The sequence below is a fragment of the Musca vetustissima genome, unplaced genomic scaffold (assembly GCF_032173495.1).
Source record: "Musca vetustissima isolate MV318-11 ecotype Yass unplaced genomic scaffold, APGP_CSIRO_Mvet_v1 utg3767, whole genome shotgun sequence".
NCBI lineage: Eukaryota > Metazoa > Arthropoda > Insecta > Diptera > Muscidae > Musca > Musca vetustissima.
The window spans coordinates 28,726-43,851 of record NW_026886007.1 but is presented as its reverse complement, the minus strand read 5'-3'; the positions used below and the strand labels follow the sequence as shown (position 1 = coordinate 43,851).

The window sequence follows — 15,126 nt, the reverse complement described above, 5'->3', positions numbered from 1 at the left end:
AAAAACACAATTTTCAATTCAATTTTTCATAAGGTTTTTATTTTGAAATTGGCCAAGTCATTATTTGGTAATTTGTTTTCCAAAACCCAATATTGTTTCAAAAAAATATACTTACTTGAATAAATACGATAACTTAATAATGAATAAAACAAAGTCATTTTGTAAAGAAGGAATTATATTGAGAAATGAATAAATAAAATTAAGTATTTGCTTTTTTGATAAATAAGTTCGTTTGAGTTGTGTAATACTCTTAATAAAGTGTTCGAATAAATATTTGTATTTTTATGGGTATGGGTGGTATAATTGTTATTTAGAATATTTAATAAGTAATAAATATGTATTATCATTTTTATACCACAACAAAGTGTTTGATTCTGCGTTTTTTTTTGTTCATTCAATTAATAATTGCTATTGCTGTCTCTGGTAGTAGTCATACTTAATAAAGAAGGGCGGGGAAGTATAGAAGACAAAAATGTAGAGCGACCTACATCATCATATTTCCTTGTGACAAGATGTCCGTGTATATAAATAATTATTATGTATATATGTGTGTAAGAATGTATTGCTGTATTGATATAGATATATACTGGGGGTATATCTACATACATATAAAGAGATTTGTTTTGTTATATAATATACAAAGAGAAATAGGTCCAAAATATCCGATTCAGTTCAATGTCCTTCCTTCTGTTTTTCTTTTGTTCGTTTCATTCCGTTTTTATGTTTTTCTTTCTATATTTCCAGTTCTGTTGATGTCAGTTCAATTTTTGTTTTTCAGTTTTCAGTTTTGTTTTGCATTAAAGATCCTATAATTTTCTACTATAAGTTCAAGTAGTATGTGAGTCGTCTCTGTACAAGTCGTCCATCATATTGTTTTTCATTGTTGTAATCGTTCGTTCGATTCTGTTCTTTGTTATTTCAGTTAGTTGTCAATTTGTGATTGTTTCGGGTCTGTGAAAAATAGAAAACAAAAAATATCTTGTATGATGGTTGGAGGTATATACAATATATAGATAGATATAAAAAGAGATTTTGTTTTTGTTGTTGTCTCTGTAAAGTGGAAATCAAAATTAAAAGTCAATAGTTTAAATTGTGGGTTAAGTAATGCATCCGTTTGAGACTGAAATTGGAACACTTTACTTACCTTGGCATTTAAATTAATGTGTAAAAACTAAACTATGGTAAATAATTTAATGCTAAACTACAACTACTCAATAATAAAATAGTGAGCATAGAATTATGCGGACATATCCATATATTTCCCGAAGACCTTACGTTCTAGTTTTTATCTCGATATCCTCCGCAGGGATATCGGAACAAATCAGATAACTATTTTAATATAAATAGGGGGTTATATGGGACTACCCCAAAAATGGGGCGAATATAATTAATTTTTGGTAGGGAGATTTGTTACCATATACGACTACAAAATACCAAATAGCAGCGAATTTGAGTAAAAAAAGCGCTCAAGAACCCCAAAATACCGAAAATTGGGGGTACCTTATATGGGGGGGCTATCCAAAAAAATGGATCTATATTCATAATTTGTTGTGGAAAGATTTGGTACCTATTAAGAACTTAAAATACAAAATTACACCCAATTCGGTGGAAAATGCGATAAAAAATTAGAGGGTACCGTTATATGGAGGCTACCAGAAAAAGGGGACCTATATTTTAAATATTTGGTGGAGGAATTTTATAACCGATTAGAACCCAATGTACCAAATTTCAGCGAATTCGGTTGAAAAACGCCCTCAAGAACCCCAAAATACCGAAAATTGGGGGGTAACCTTATATGGGAGCTATGCCTAAACGTGGACCGATATATCCCAGCCTGCAGACAAAAGACAACCCTATGCAAAATTTCAGCGCCCTATCTCAATTCCTTCAGAAGATACCGTGATTACAACAGACGGACGGACATCGTCTTAGAATTTTACCCTGATCAAGAATATATTTACTTTATAGGGTACAAATGAATATTTCGATGAGTTACAAACGGAATGACAAAATTAATATACCCTCCATACTATGGTGGAGGGTATAAATAGTTCACACCTATGTATGGCCCTTGCAAAAATATACGTCTATATATGGTCCTTGAAAAAAAAATTTAAAAAAATAGTCCCAAAAGGACTATAAGCTCTTCTCTAAAAAACTCCTGCAGATTCCCTTCTTCCCTTTTAGCTTTTCTATAAAAACTGCCTTCAAATTGTCTAAACAAGACTTATATCACCTCGTCTCGATAGACATTTACTTCGTCCATACAGATTATCCTCAGCTTGCCTATAACATACTTCCTTCAGCTCATCTAAACAGACATACCCCTTTAAAACTTTTAGAAGCCATGAAGTACCAGAAAATATTTCCTCCTATCAATTTGTAAAATGTTAGGTGGTAAACCTGAAGTCAATCACACACACACACAACTACATCCAACGACAAAATCTTCAAAGTATCCCCATGCTTTTCGGATATACAAAGAAAATATTTACAAAATTAAGAATATCCAATGCTTCTTTACTTACATTTAATTGCGACGCATACGTTTACGATTACCATCGCCATCATCATTATTGTGATCACGTTCCTCAGCTTCCAATACCTGAGGGGGAATTAAAAAAAGAATAAATATTTCGAAATCACTCTCAAGTCCTTTACAACTTACCTTTATACGCGTACCACATATTTCAGCACCGTGCAACGTTTGCATGGCATTTATTGCCGAATTCTTGTTGGCATATTTAACATAACCACAATTTTTATTTGGCAATAGATAGACATCCATTAACCCTCTCCAGCAGGAGAAGACATTTTTCAAAATTGATATTGGTATATTCTATAAAAGAAGAAAATGTTCAAGCATTTTCGAAATAAAAATAGAAATATTATTTTTGTCTTACCGATGCCAGTACAATAAATAAACGCTGGGCACATTGTGCATCGGCCGAAGCCATAGGTTCAACGGGTGGCAGAGGTACATTACAGATGGCATCCATTTTGGAACGTTCTGAAAGAAAATAGATGGATTTTTTAAATATATATAAGGTGTAGTATATATTTAATTTGTCATTCCGTTAGTAACACATCGAAGTATTCACCTTAGACCCAAAAAATCTATGTCGTTTTAGCCATGCCCGTCTGTTTGTTGAAATCACTAAAGAGTTCGCAATATTTAAGATAGAGCTTTGAAATTTTGCCTATACATTTTTACTACTCCTACGATGTTTGGTATTGAAAATTGGATATATCGGTCCAGGTTTTGATTTACTACGCATTTAACTGTACCCCCAAATCTTCGGAATTGAGCGGATTTTTGGCTCATTTTTAGAAAACCTCCCTATCAAATTTATCGATATAGAATACTTTCCATATATTTTTTGGACTTTTATAAAAATTTTTCTGAAACGGATTTGGTCCAAAGAAGCATGGGGTCTAAAACCAATATTTCGATGAGGCACATTTTCACCGTATCAAAGGCTGAGGGTATAAAAACTTACTATCAATAAACGAAGTATCAATGCGTGCAGAACTCATGCCAGAAATTTTGGCTATGATGCGTTCACCGGCAGGATATTCCAGGCCATGTAATTTATCCCTGTAAAATGGAAAATCAATACGTTAAGAAATATACGCAATTATTATTAACTACAAATATTTACCTTGCATATATGGCTGCTTCAGGACTGTCATAGACAACAATGGCTTCATTGGTACGTGGACCACCTATAAAAAATAAATTTTTAAATTTGTCTCTAAATAAAAAACACCTCAAACTTACACTCCCTCAAGATTTTACAATTATTCAAACCAGGAATAATATTAAACAATTGCCACAGCTGATCTTGATTAACACAATTACTAATAATAACCTCCAGGCAGGTGGGATTGGGTACGGGAACATTTTGTAAACGTAGAAATTGTGCCATTTCTTTATTGCTAGAAATACCACCCCAATTATTGTAACTACCACCAGCAGCAGCCGCAGATGGCATATTATTAAAACCGCCACCACCAACCATGCCTGGCATATTATTGCTGGGACCACCAAAACCCATGTTATCATGCATCATATTACCATGACGCCCTCCATGACCACTACCACCACGACCGCCACCCATCATTGCATTATCATCTCTGGCGGATAAAGACCGTCCCGAATCTTTGGGTTCAGCAAAAACCGGTTTATATTTGGCTGGACAATTTTCTAGGGCCACAGCAGCATCATAGAATTTACCATAGCGTATATAACCAAAACCTTTGGGATTACCGGACTGTTTGTCCCGCAACAATGTGACATTTTCCACTTTACCCCATTGGCTGAATTCATCGCGTAACTCATCTTCGGTGGCCGTTTTGGGACAAACAATAAACAGGCGGACATATTTTTCATGTTCATTGTCGGATTTGTTGGAACCTTGATTGCGACTGGAAGAAAAAACAACAACAAATTAGGGGAGGAAATGAAATGTTAGTAATTGTTTTTCTTAGCAAACACACACTCAACACAATATAGATACACAAACATACCTTGCCGCAACCAAAACTTTCAATGTCCTATCCAGTGTACCAATTGTCTTGCCATTCATTTCCTCTTGGGCCCGGGCCGCCTGTGATGTCTTGGCATATTTGATATAGGTAATACCTTTATTTTCTCCCGTATGTTTATCCTTGACCACCCAGATATCTTCGATGTCACCAAATTGACTAAATGCTTCACGAAAATCTTCCTCGGTATGGGCCTTATTGCAAATGATGAATAGACGTGACATGGGCGGGTCATCGCCCTGGTCGCGGCCACCACGCCCTCCATCACGAGATTGTGAACGATTTTCGTACATATTTTAGATTAAAATTTAAATATTTTAGGACGGAAACTTCCGAAAAATCGAATTTATTTTTGCAAACAGACCGACAAAGACCAAGCCAAGCTAATGAAGAGAGAGAGTGACGTGTGTCGAGAGAGAATGACGTGTGTCGAAGTCCTGAAGAAAAATTGAAAAACGTTCCACTTACTAACGAATGGGAGGAGAAGACAAAATGGCCGATAAAGATGAATTCAAAATGGTATAACCGAAAGTTTACGAATGAGGTGGGATGGAGACCAAATGGAAACCGTGTTGTTTACGAATGAGGTTTAGGCAAATTATGATTAGGGAAAAGTAAATCGACTTTCGATTAATCGATTAATCGACTTTTTGTATAAAAATCGAAACGTTCCACTTGCAAACGAATGGGAGGAGAAGACAAAATGGCCAATAAAGATGAACTCAAAATGGTATAACCGAAAGTTTACGAATGATGTGGGATGGAAACTAAAAGAACCGCAGTCAGAGAACCGAGCTATACTGTTAATGTGTGACGGCGTTGCTATATGCATGGCGACAACGAGAATGAAGCCGTGGCTGGTAACAGACGACGCTGAGCAAAAATGAATAAGAGTCTAAACGCAACCAGAGAGTCACGAGTCAGCGTCATACTTTTTCGCCGGCGTGAAAACCAAACGAAAGAGTTGGCGTTAGCGGCACAAAATGTCAATTATTTGTTTTCATTTTCTGACAGAAAATTTTACGTTGTGCAAACCAAAATCAATTTATTATTTAATAAACAATAATGTCAATGAATTTGGATAAAATTATTGAAAAAAATAGTTTTCTTCCATTTTATTAATAATTCATTAAAAAACATCCACAATCTTTGAAAATATTTGTTTTTTTAACAGTACTGCCATATGTTTTGATATAAATTCTCATAGAAATTTGGTAGCACTGTTGATTTTAACCTAAAATATGGCAACTCTATTGAGAGCAAGAGAGAAATTTTGAGTATGACGCTGAGCAAAAATGATAAAATCTACAGCGTCATGCCGCTAGACGCGAACGTCAGCCGTCGCGATTTCCCGTTGCCTATAAGAAACACACGGCAAACGACTGTCACTGACTCTAGACTCTATGGTTGCGTTTAGACTCTAAGAGTTTAACGAATTAATAATAAAATGGAAGAAAAATATTTTTTTCAATAATTTTCCCCAAGTTCCTTGACATTATTGTTAATTAAATAATAAATTGATTTTGGTTTGCACAACGTAAAATTTTCTGTCAGAAAATGAAAACAAATAATTGACATTTTGTGCCGCTAACGCCAACTCTTTCGTTTGGTTTTCACGCCGGCGAAAAAGTATGACGCTGACTCGTGACTCTCTGGTTGCGTTTAGACTCTAAAATATATTCTAGCGTCAAGCCGCTAGACGCGAACGTCAGCCGTATACGACCTTCGCTGACTCTAGACTCTCTGGTTGCGTTTAGACTATATGCCGACAACGGCATACGCAATTCACTGCAAAGTGATTACATGACACTATTTTCACAGGGAAATGGTTACCTGACGGCCGATTGGTATGGATTTTGGTACAAAAACAGAGATAAAGAAAATATAACAAAACGTCAATTATATACCAAATATTGCTATTTCTTGCCCACTGAGAGAATAATAGAGTCTTGCCATAACTTCGACACTGAGAGAGAGCTTTGTTTTGTCATCGAATGAAACAATCGTCACTCTTTTAAATGTCTCACATAAAAGGCCGTTGTTACACACATAGACATAGAATGATTAAGCTTTTGCTATTCACCAATAGATGTCACCCCAATTTGATATCAGTTACCAAATTGAATATTTAATGTATGATATTTTTAATAAATAATAATATAAAAAATTGTAACAATAAAACACACAATTTAAAGTAATTTTTATTTTGTTTTATTTTTTCCAAAAAGAAATGTATTTTTTTGTTATTATTATTTATAATTTCTGCTTGATGTTGTTTGTTTGATTTTCTTTCACTGACATTAATTATATACTTTTACATTATGCATTACACGAAATAAGGACATAAATAATTTCTATAAATAAACTATAATAAGAAATGTAATGTTTTTAAATAATTAAAATACAGTTTTTTTGTTAAAGTTAGACATTTTTGTTTTTTAGAGAATTTGCACTAAAGTTATTATTGTAGTTAACAAATACTTGTATATTATATGTTATGTATTTATATATAAAAATTATTACATATATATATATATATATATGTAATTATATCTGTGAAATTATAAATATTTAAAATATATTTATGTATGTATTTTATTTTGGAGGAATATTGTTTTTTTGTCTGTTCTATATTTGATCATATTTTATTGGTTTTGAAATGATAGCCAGTTTTTTATGGTTTTAGAGAATTTATGTTTCGCGTGGAGTTTCTTGTGCATATTAGTTGTCTGCCATCTCTTATTTAAAAATACCAAATTATATAATATTAAACTGACAAAAAAATCCCAAAAATATCGGAATGTTGCCAAGCCGTTATTACATAAAATTTAGAGTGGAAAGGGCATTCGGCAAATTAAATATTTGAAGTTTTAAATACATTTTAAATTAAAACAAATTTTACAAAAAAAAAAAAAATTGAATATTGTAATTTTATTGATATTGCCAAATGGATCAGGCATACTTCTCAATGACTTCAAATTTATGAGTCGATATTTATTTAATATTAGCCGATGTTACACTAAGTGGAAATACTGGAAACAATTTTCTAAAGCCCCTCAAATATATCAACATAATTATGCACATGACAGTATGTAATACGATTCTATGAAATTACTATTGTTGTGGTTGTAGTTTTATTTATTATTTATTGAAAAATAAAAAAATATACATATTTTTTGGAAAAAACTATTTTAAAACTTTGAATGGCAAGAAATAATATAATACAAAAAAAAAAAAACAATACTGATAAGAAAAATTGGAAGGTATCCTTTTCAAAATTTATATATTCTGTACTGGTTTCCTTTGTTCATCTACTACTGTAAATAATATATTTTATGTATGTATATTTTCACTTAATATTTATGAGAAACTGTGTGCTTTATAAAATCTAAAGAAATATACATAATTCAGCTATAAATAAATTCTTAATAATATTAAGCGTTGTGAGAGACTCTTATTAAATAAATTATTTATTTAATAAAAATTTAATTGAAAAAAAAATTATGAAATAATTTTTTTTTACTTAATTGAAATTCAAAACATACCTATAAAAAAATTAAAAATGATATAAATACAAAAAATTTCTAGTTTGGAGAATAAAATAAAAATTTTCACTAAAAATTTTATATTTAAAATTCAATTGTTTTTCATTTTTATATGTACTTAAGTATGTTTTTTTGTTTGTGTATAAATTGTTTGTATTTTTTTTTTTGTTTTCTTCTAATTTATAAATTTTTGAATTTTATTCCAAAAGGCAATTTTGTTGTTCTTGTTGTGTTACGACGACCTAAAATGTAAAATTTTGTTTCCTAAAAAATCTTGAGTTTTTGTTGTTTTTTTTTCGTTTTGATTTTTTGTTTTACAAACAATTTGCTTTGTACACTTTTTTTGTTATTTTTTAATTTAAAGAAAAGATATATATAAAAAAATAGATAAAAATAATAATTTTGTACGCACACGTTTGATTTATAATATTATAAACATTATTAAAAAAGTATAACAATAATTTCAATAATAAATTACAATTATTACAAAAACCTAATAAAAGTATTAAAAAATAAAAGAGAGGAGAAATAATTTTTTTTTATTTTTTTATATTAAAAAAAGAATAATAAAAAATAAAAATTTTAAATCAGTTTTATGAAAAAAAAATATTTTAAAATATCATCGAACAAATAGTAACTTATTGGATTTTATTGCAATACATTTAATTTAAAAATTGAAATACAAAAGTTATAATTACAAAACCTAAATTTTTAATTTCTTTAATAATAAAAAAATAATAATAAAAAAATTAAACACATCTTCCTTAAAAAAAAAATACGAAAATACTAATACTACCAGAGAGTTACATTTATTTGTTTTTTAAATTAACATCTTAAATTGTAAACTTAAATATATTTTAAGGAGATCTTTAAGTTTGTTGATGTTTATTTATTTAATTTTACTTTATATTTTTCTTATATTAATTAATAATTTTTTATTTTTCTCAATAAGAAATATTAAAAATGTTTCTTTTCAATTATTACAGTCATCGATAAAATGAAACTACACTAAATAAAGAGTTCTCCTGTTAATATATCTGCCTCTCGCTCTCTGTTTACATTTGCATAAGCAGATAATCGATAATTGGTGTGAGTCTCATCATGATAGGATCATGCTTTATATGTCTCTGTAAACAGAGAGAACAGAACAGGACAGAGTATCAGCATGATTACTCTCTTCCATACTCATGTTGTTTTTTATTTTATTTATTTTATTTTTGTTGCTTTATTAATATTCTAGTTTATGTTGTTGTTTACTACTCTAATGCTATTGTATGTATGTATGTATGTATGTTTTGTTGCTGTATTTCTGACTATATTTTCATTTAAAATGGAATATATGGAGTAATGTTACAGAGAAAAGAATAAAAACTGTAATTTATCAAGAGAAAGAAAGAGGAAGGTGAAGAGATCTTCAATAATTCATTTCCCTCTTTCCCTCTCTCTCTCTCTCTCTCTCTCTTGATTTCACTGCAAAACAACATAATACTGAGAAAATATTATTTTTTTTGATTTTAATTTTATGTTTTGGAAGATTAAATGAAATAATATTTTTTAAACATTTTGATTTCCTGTTTATATATATAATGTATATATATATGCGTGTGTGTGTATATGTTTGTATATATGTATGCCTATATTATATTGAATATATTCTTATTCGCTACTTGTAGTAATGGGTTCGAGTTTAATGCCCGTGGAACTTATGTTACTGCTACTGGCGGAAGTTACAACTGTCGAGGACGATGTGGTGGTCATCGAGGAGGATGATGGACCCGCGGAAGAAGAAGGCGCTGCCCCCATTTGCCCACTCGCATCCATTGACATGGCAGATGTCGAGGTGGCGGGTAAACCATACGAACTGGATGCCGTTATTGTGGCCGTTGTTACAGTGGCCGTTGTTGTACATGTGCCGGCCGACGATGATGATGGCGTTGAAGACGACGCAGCTGCGGCAGCGGCGGCCGCTGCTGCTGCCCCCACAATATCTGCAATGTCATCGGAAAACAATCGCGATGGTGAAAAAGCTCGTGCCGGTTTAAAGGCCATTTCAAGACCAAGTTCGGTCAGTGGTGAGACACTGGGTGGGCTGGTACGTCGCAGTGGCGACACTGTGGACGATGATGATTTCGTAGAGGAAGCTGTCGTTGTGGCCGTTGATGATGCTGGCTGGGGGTGGTGCGATGGGTGGGTGGAGGTGCCACCACCCATCCCCGTCAATGCGGATGGATGGCCGAGGGACAGATGGTGTTGACCATAGGCACCCAATTGGTGTTGATGATGTTGCTGGTGGTGGTGCTGTTGTTGTTGCTGCTGTTGGTGGAGCGGGTGTGCATGTGAGTGCTGATGTTTGTGCTGTTGTTGTTGCTGCTGATGCATTGCATGTTGTTGTTGTTGTAAATGTAGTTGATGCAATTGATGTTGCTGTTGTTGACTTAGAAGGGGGTTGGGATCACATCGCGAGGCCGGTGACCCTGCCATGTGTAAAGCTGCTGCCACACTGGGTGGTAATTGGGTCATGACAGGTAATCCGGGACCACAAGGTGATGGTGCATGCCGTGGACCCATCATAGAGCCGACTGCCCCTGAACTTGATGCCGAACTGAGGGCCGGTGAAATACTCGTCTTGGGTAAAATCATGCCACCAGGACCTGAGGGTACCGGCAGAGCTCCACTGCCGGCTAAATGGGGAGGGAGATTGAAGAGACCTTGACCAGCTGGACCATGGTCCGGACCATGTTGTTGCTGATGCTGCTGTTGTTGTTGCTGCTGCTGGGCAGCTGCCATTTGCATTTGTTGGCGTAAATTGTGGGCCACTGCCGCCACTGCAGCCGCTGTAGCCTCCTGGGCCATTTGATCGCCGGTCGGTGTGGGAGTCGGTATGCCATTCGGACACTGGGCACTCACACCCGGATAACTGACACTTGGCTCCTGCTGAAATGGAAAAATAGGCTAGAACAAAAAGGGAAAATCGCCACATTAGAGCTTTCTAGACCCGGCGCTAGAATGAAAATGCTCGAAACGTTAGCTTACCGAATGTCGTCCATAGGGTAGATGAGGTACCAGACCCTCGTCCTTGATATCTTTACCCTCACGAAAGACAACCGTTTTGATGACACCCTTAATATGTTCATCCGGCCATATACCTAAGAGGATGCGTTGTGGCCGTCCCCGACCCTTGGGACGTAAATCGGGACCGCCGTCTATTGAAGGTCCCAGCATATTGTGCACCCGATTGGCATAGAGTACAAATGTCGGATAGGGTATATCATATTTGCGGGCAGCCTGTGACAAGGACAGGCCCTCTTTGAGGACACTGAAAATGGCTTCGGCCATTGTCTCTGGACGCCATGATTTGAGAGGGCCACGCTCCCGGAAACGCAAGTGATGCATTAGATTTTGATTGGTGCTCCAGCATTTTTGCCACATGGATTGCAGTTGATATTGGTAACTATCTGCTGGTGGGTGGGAGAGTGAGAGCGAGAAGGAGAAAACAAATAAAGAGAACGGAGAATTTTGATGTGATTAATAGGCATACAAACCTGCTATTGATGAGCTGGAACCACCCATCCAGGCATGAGAATTTTCCAACATTTTTGCCTGAGAAAAAAGAATTGAATACAAAATATTAGATAATTGGTGATAGAATATTGGTGTGGGGTTGAGGGTCGTATGAGCAATACTCCTACATAATTTCATAAATCATACGCACAATTGCCCAAGTGGGTTTTTAAATATTTTTAAATAAGGTATGTAACCTACAGAGTCGGAATTTAAAGAAACATATTATTTCTGGTCTAATATAGGAGTGAATTTTTGAAAATAGTTTTCAAGTTTAAAAAGGCTCGTAGTATTTAAAAAATATTTTTTAAGTAGCCCTCAAGGCTAGGATTTTTTAAAAAACATGTTTTTAAGTAGTCTTGGATTTTTTAAAAAATACTTTTTCAAGTAGCCCTAAAGGCTTGAATTTTGCAAAAAAATACGACCTGAAATTTTAAAAATATTTTTTCAAGAAGCCGCGGATTTTTGTTAAAATACTTTTTTATTTAGTTTTCAGATGAACACTAATATTTCCTCTATGGTATATCCTTTAAGGATAATTATATTAATATCCTTTAAACTAATTTCAAACAGCTGCAATAAATTCAACACCCCCATCACCGTTGACTTGAGCGCTGCTTTGTGCCGAGAAATTCATTTGTGATTACCTGTCAAATGATTTGTTTAATAATGGCAGGCCATGGCATTTCTTCCAGCTCACGCTGGTCGTTAGTTGATTATCAGGATGTCACCGACATACAGACGATGATGATGGCGGTGGCAGAAGTGGTGTCACTGCACAGTGTTTCAATTTGGGAATAGAATTACAGCTAATCCTAGTTTCTAAATTTTTTCACACAAGAAGTCTGGAAAAATCGATGATTAAAATTTATCTCCTCTTCCCGCAATTTCCCTTTCCCCCACCATATTGCGGAACCACTGTCCATTGTTGCACCACCAATTGGCGTACACGGCATTAAAAATCTTCGCCAAAACTATGCTGCGTCTTTGTGCATTCGTAAATATACAGGTGAATGAAGCTGGTCGGGGGTGGGGGTGTTCGTATCGTCGAGTGTGTGTGGGTCGGTGTGTGAGTGTCAAACGAATGTCATATTTGTTAATGCGCTGCTTTCTAACTACAATTGCAACAACAAGTTTTTGGTAAATTCCAAACAACGGAAAAAAACTCCTCTCTTGGCCAAGAGACAGCCCAATGGCCCACAAGCATTAGCGTTATTAGACCGGGTGATTTGCCGCCAAACTGTAATGAGTTGCACCAAAATGAAACACACAGCGGGAAGGGGTCCAAAGAGAGGGAGAGAGAGGGAGATAGAGAAGGAGTTATGACGATGGCAAGGCTCAAACACTTCGAAATACCAGGGCCATTCACACACACATATACGCATACTCACTTTGTAGGCAATTGCAGGACCAATTGTCCACAACAAACAAACGCAACAACATATTCCTCATGGTTGTTGTTGGTCTAAATAATACATGGAGCATTGTTGGGAATTATGAAGAGGGTGGGAGGAGTGGTAACATAAAGAGATGCCAAATATTTTGGAAAATAATAACTCAAAAAATTTCGAAACTGCCACCAATTTTGGAAAAATATTTTTATACCCTTCACCAAACTGTGGTACAGGGTATTATGTCTCTGTGCATAGACACATGGTTCCTTTTGAGAATATGCATAAAATTCCCTTTTAAGTCGATTTATGCATGTCCGTCCGTCTGTCTGTCCATGTTAAATTGTAAACAAAGTACATGTCGAATTTATAATCCGAATTGGATAAAATTTGGCACAGCTCATTTATTTGGCCCAAGGATGAACCCTATAGAAATTTGGAAAAAGCAGTTCCTATATATCCTTCGATTTGCACGAAATTTGGCATAGCATACTGAATTAAGTCTTGAAAGATGTGTGTTAAATTTCGTAAAAATTGCTTCAGATTTAGATATAGCTCTCATATATATTTTCGTCCGATTTTAGGTAAATGGCGCAACAAAGTCCTTATATATCCTTCGATTTGCACGAAATTTGGCATAGCGTACTGAATTAAGTCTAGAATGATATATGTTAAATTTCGTAAAAATCGGTTCAGATTTAGATGTAGCTCCTATATATATTTTCGTCCGATTTTAGGTAAATGGTGCACCAAAGTCCCTATATATCCTTCGATTTGCACGAAATTTGGCACAGCGTACTGAATTAAGGCTAGAACGATGTGTGTTAAATTTCGTGAAAATCGGTTCAGATTTGGATATAGCTCCCATATATATTTTCGTCCGATTTTCAGTAAATGGTGCACCAAAGTCCCTATATATCCTTCGATTTGCACGAAATTTGACATAGCGTATTGAATTAAGTCTAGAAAGATGTGTATTAAATTTTGTAAAAATTGGTTCAGATTTAGATATAGTTCCCATATATTATTTCGTCCGATTTTAGGTAAATGGTGCACCAAAGTGCCTATATATCCTTCGATTTGCACGAAATTTGGCCTAGCATACTGAATTAAGTCTAGAAAGATGTGTGTTAAATTTTGTGAAAATCGCTTCAGATTTAGATATAGCTCCCATATACATTTTCGTCCGATTTTAGGTACCACCAAAGTCCCTATATATCCTTCGATTTGCACGAAATTTGGCATAGCGTACTGAATTAAGTCTACAATGATGTGTGTTAAATTTCGTAAAAATCTGTTCAGATTTAGATATAGCCCCCATATATATTTTCTTCCGATTTTAGGTAAATGGTCCACCATAGCCCCTATATATCTTTCGATTTACACGAAATTATGCATAGCGTACTGAATTAAGTCTAGAAAGATGTGTGTTAAATTTCGTAAAAATCGGTTCAGATTTAGATGTAGCTCCTATATATATTTTCGTCCGATTTTCAGTAAATGGCGCACCAAAGTCCCTATATATCCTCGATTTGCACGAAATTTGGCATAGACTACTGAATACAGTCTAGAAAGATGTGTGTTAAATTTCGTGAAAATCGGTTCAGATTTAGATATAGCTCCCATATATAGTTTCGTCCGATTTTAGGTAAATGGTGTACCAACGTCCCTATATATTCTTCGATTTGCACGAAATTTGGCCTAGCATACTGAATTAAGTCTAGAAAGATGTGTGTTAAATTTCGTAAAAATCGGTTCAAATTTAGATATACCTCCCATATATATTTTCGTCCGATTTTAGGTAAATAGTGCACCAAAGTCCCTATATATACTTCGATTTGCACGAAATTTGGTATAGCGTACTGAATTTAGACTAGAACGATGTGTGTTAAATTTCGTAAAAATCGATTGAGATTTAGATATAGCTCCCATATATATTTTCGTCCGATTTTCAGTAAATGGTGCACCAAAGTCCCTATATATCGTTCGATTTGCACGAAATTTGACATAGCGCACTGAATTATGTCTAGAACGATGAGTGTTAAATTTCGTAAAAATCGGTTCAGATTTAGATATAGCTC

General features: G+C 34.4%; 2 protein-coding genes across 2 annotated transcripts; both read right to left on the bottom strand.

Moving 5' to 3' along the window:
- Positions 1-2,516: 2,516 nt before the first annotated feature.
- LOC133333454 (RNA-binding protein 45-like) lies at positions 2,517-4,862 on the bottom strand. The gene is made up of 8 exons (XM_061541774.1): positions 4,531-4,862; positions 4,085-4,428; positions 3,782-4,024; positions 3,663-3,726; positions 3,501-3,598; positions 2,904-3,010; positions 2,669-2,839; positions 2,517-2,605 (listed from the first exon to the last, which is right to left on the bottom strand). Exons 1-8 carry the CDS (start codon positions 4,839-4,841, stop codon positions 2,531-2,533), a joined length of 1,413 nt encoding a protein of 470 aa, XP_061397758.1. The 5' UTR covers positions 4,842-4,862; the 3' UTR covers positions 2,517-2,530.
- Positions 4,863-9,734: 4,872 nt separating this feature from the next.
- On the bottom strand, positions 9,735-12,580 carry LOC133333442 (protein bric-a-brac 1). The gene is given in 3 exon segments (XM_061541763.1): positions 9,735-11,045; positions 11,127-11,695; positions 12,526-12,580. Coding segments are annotated over 3 exon segments (1,920 nt in total). The 3' UTR covers positions 9,735-9,749.
- Between the last annotated feature and the right edge of the window lie 2,546 nt (positions 12,581-15,126).

Coding starts and splice junctions, on each gene's coding strand:
- LOC133333454 (XM_061541774.1), bottom strand. CDS start 4,841: ATGTACGAAAATCGTTCACAATCTCGTGATGGAGGGCGTGGTGGCCGC. Junction 3,599..3,662: donor GAAGCAGCCATATATGCAAG/GTAAATATTTGT, acceptor TCCATTTTACAG/GGATAAATTACATGGCCTGG. Junction 2,840..2,903: donor TATTTATTGTACTGGCATCG/GTAAGACAAAAA, acceptor CTTCTTTTATAG/AATATACCAATATCAATTTT.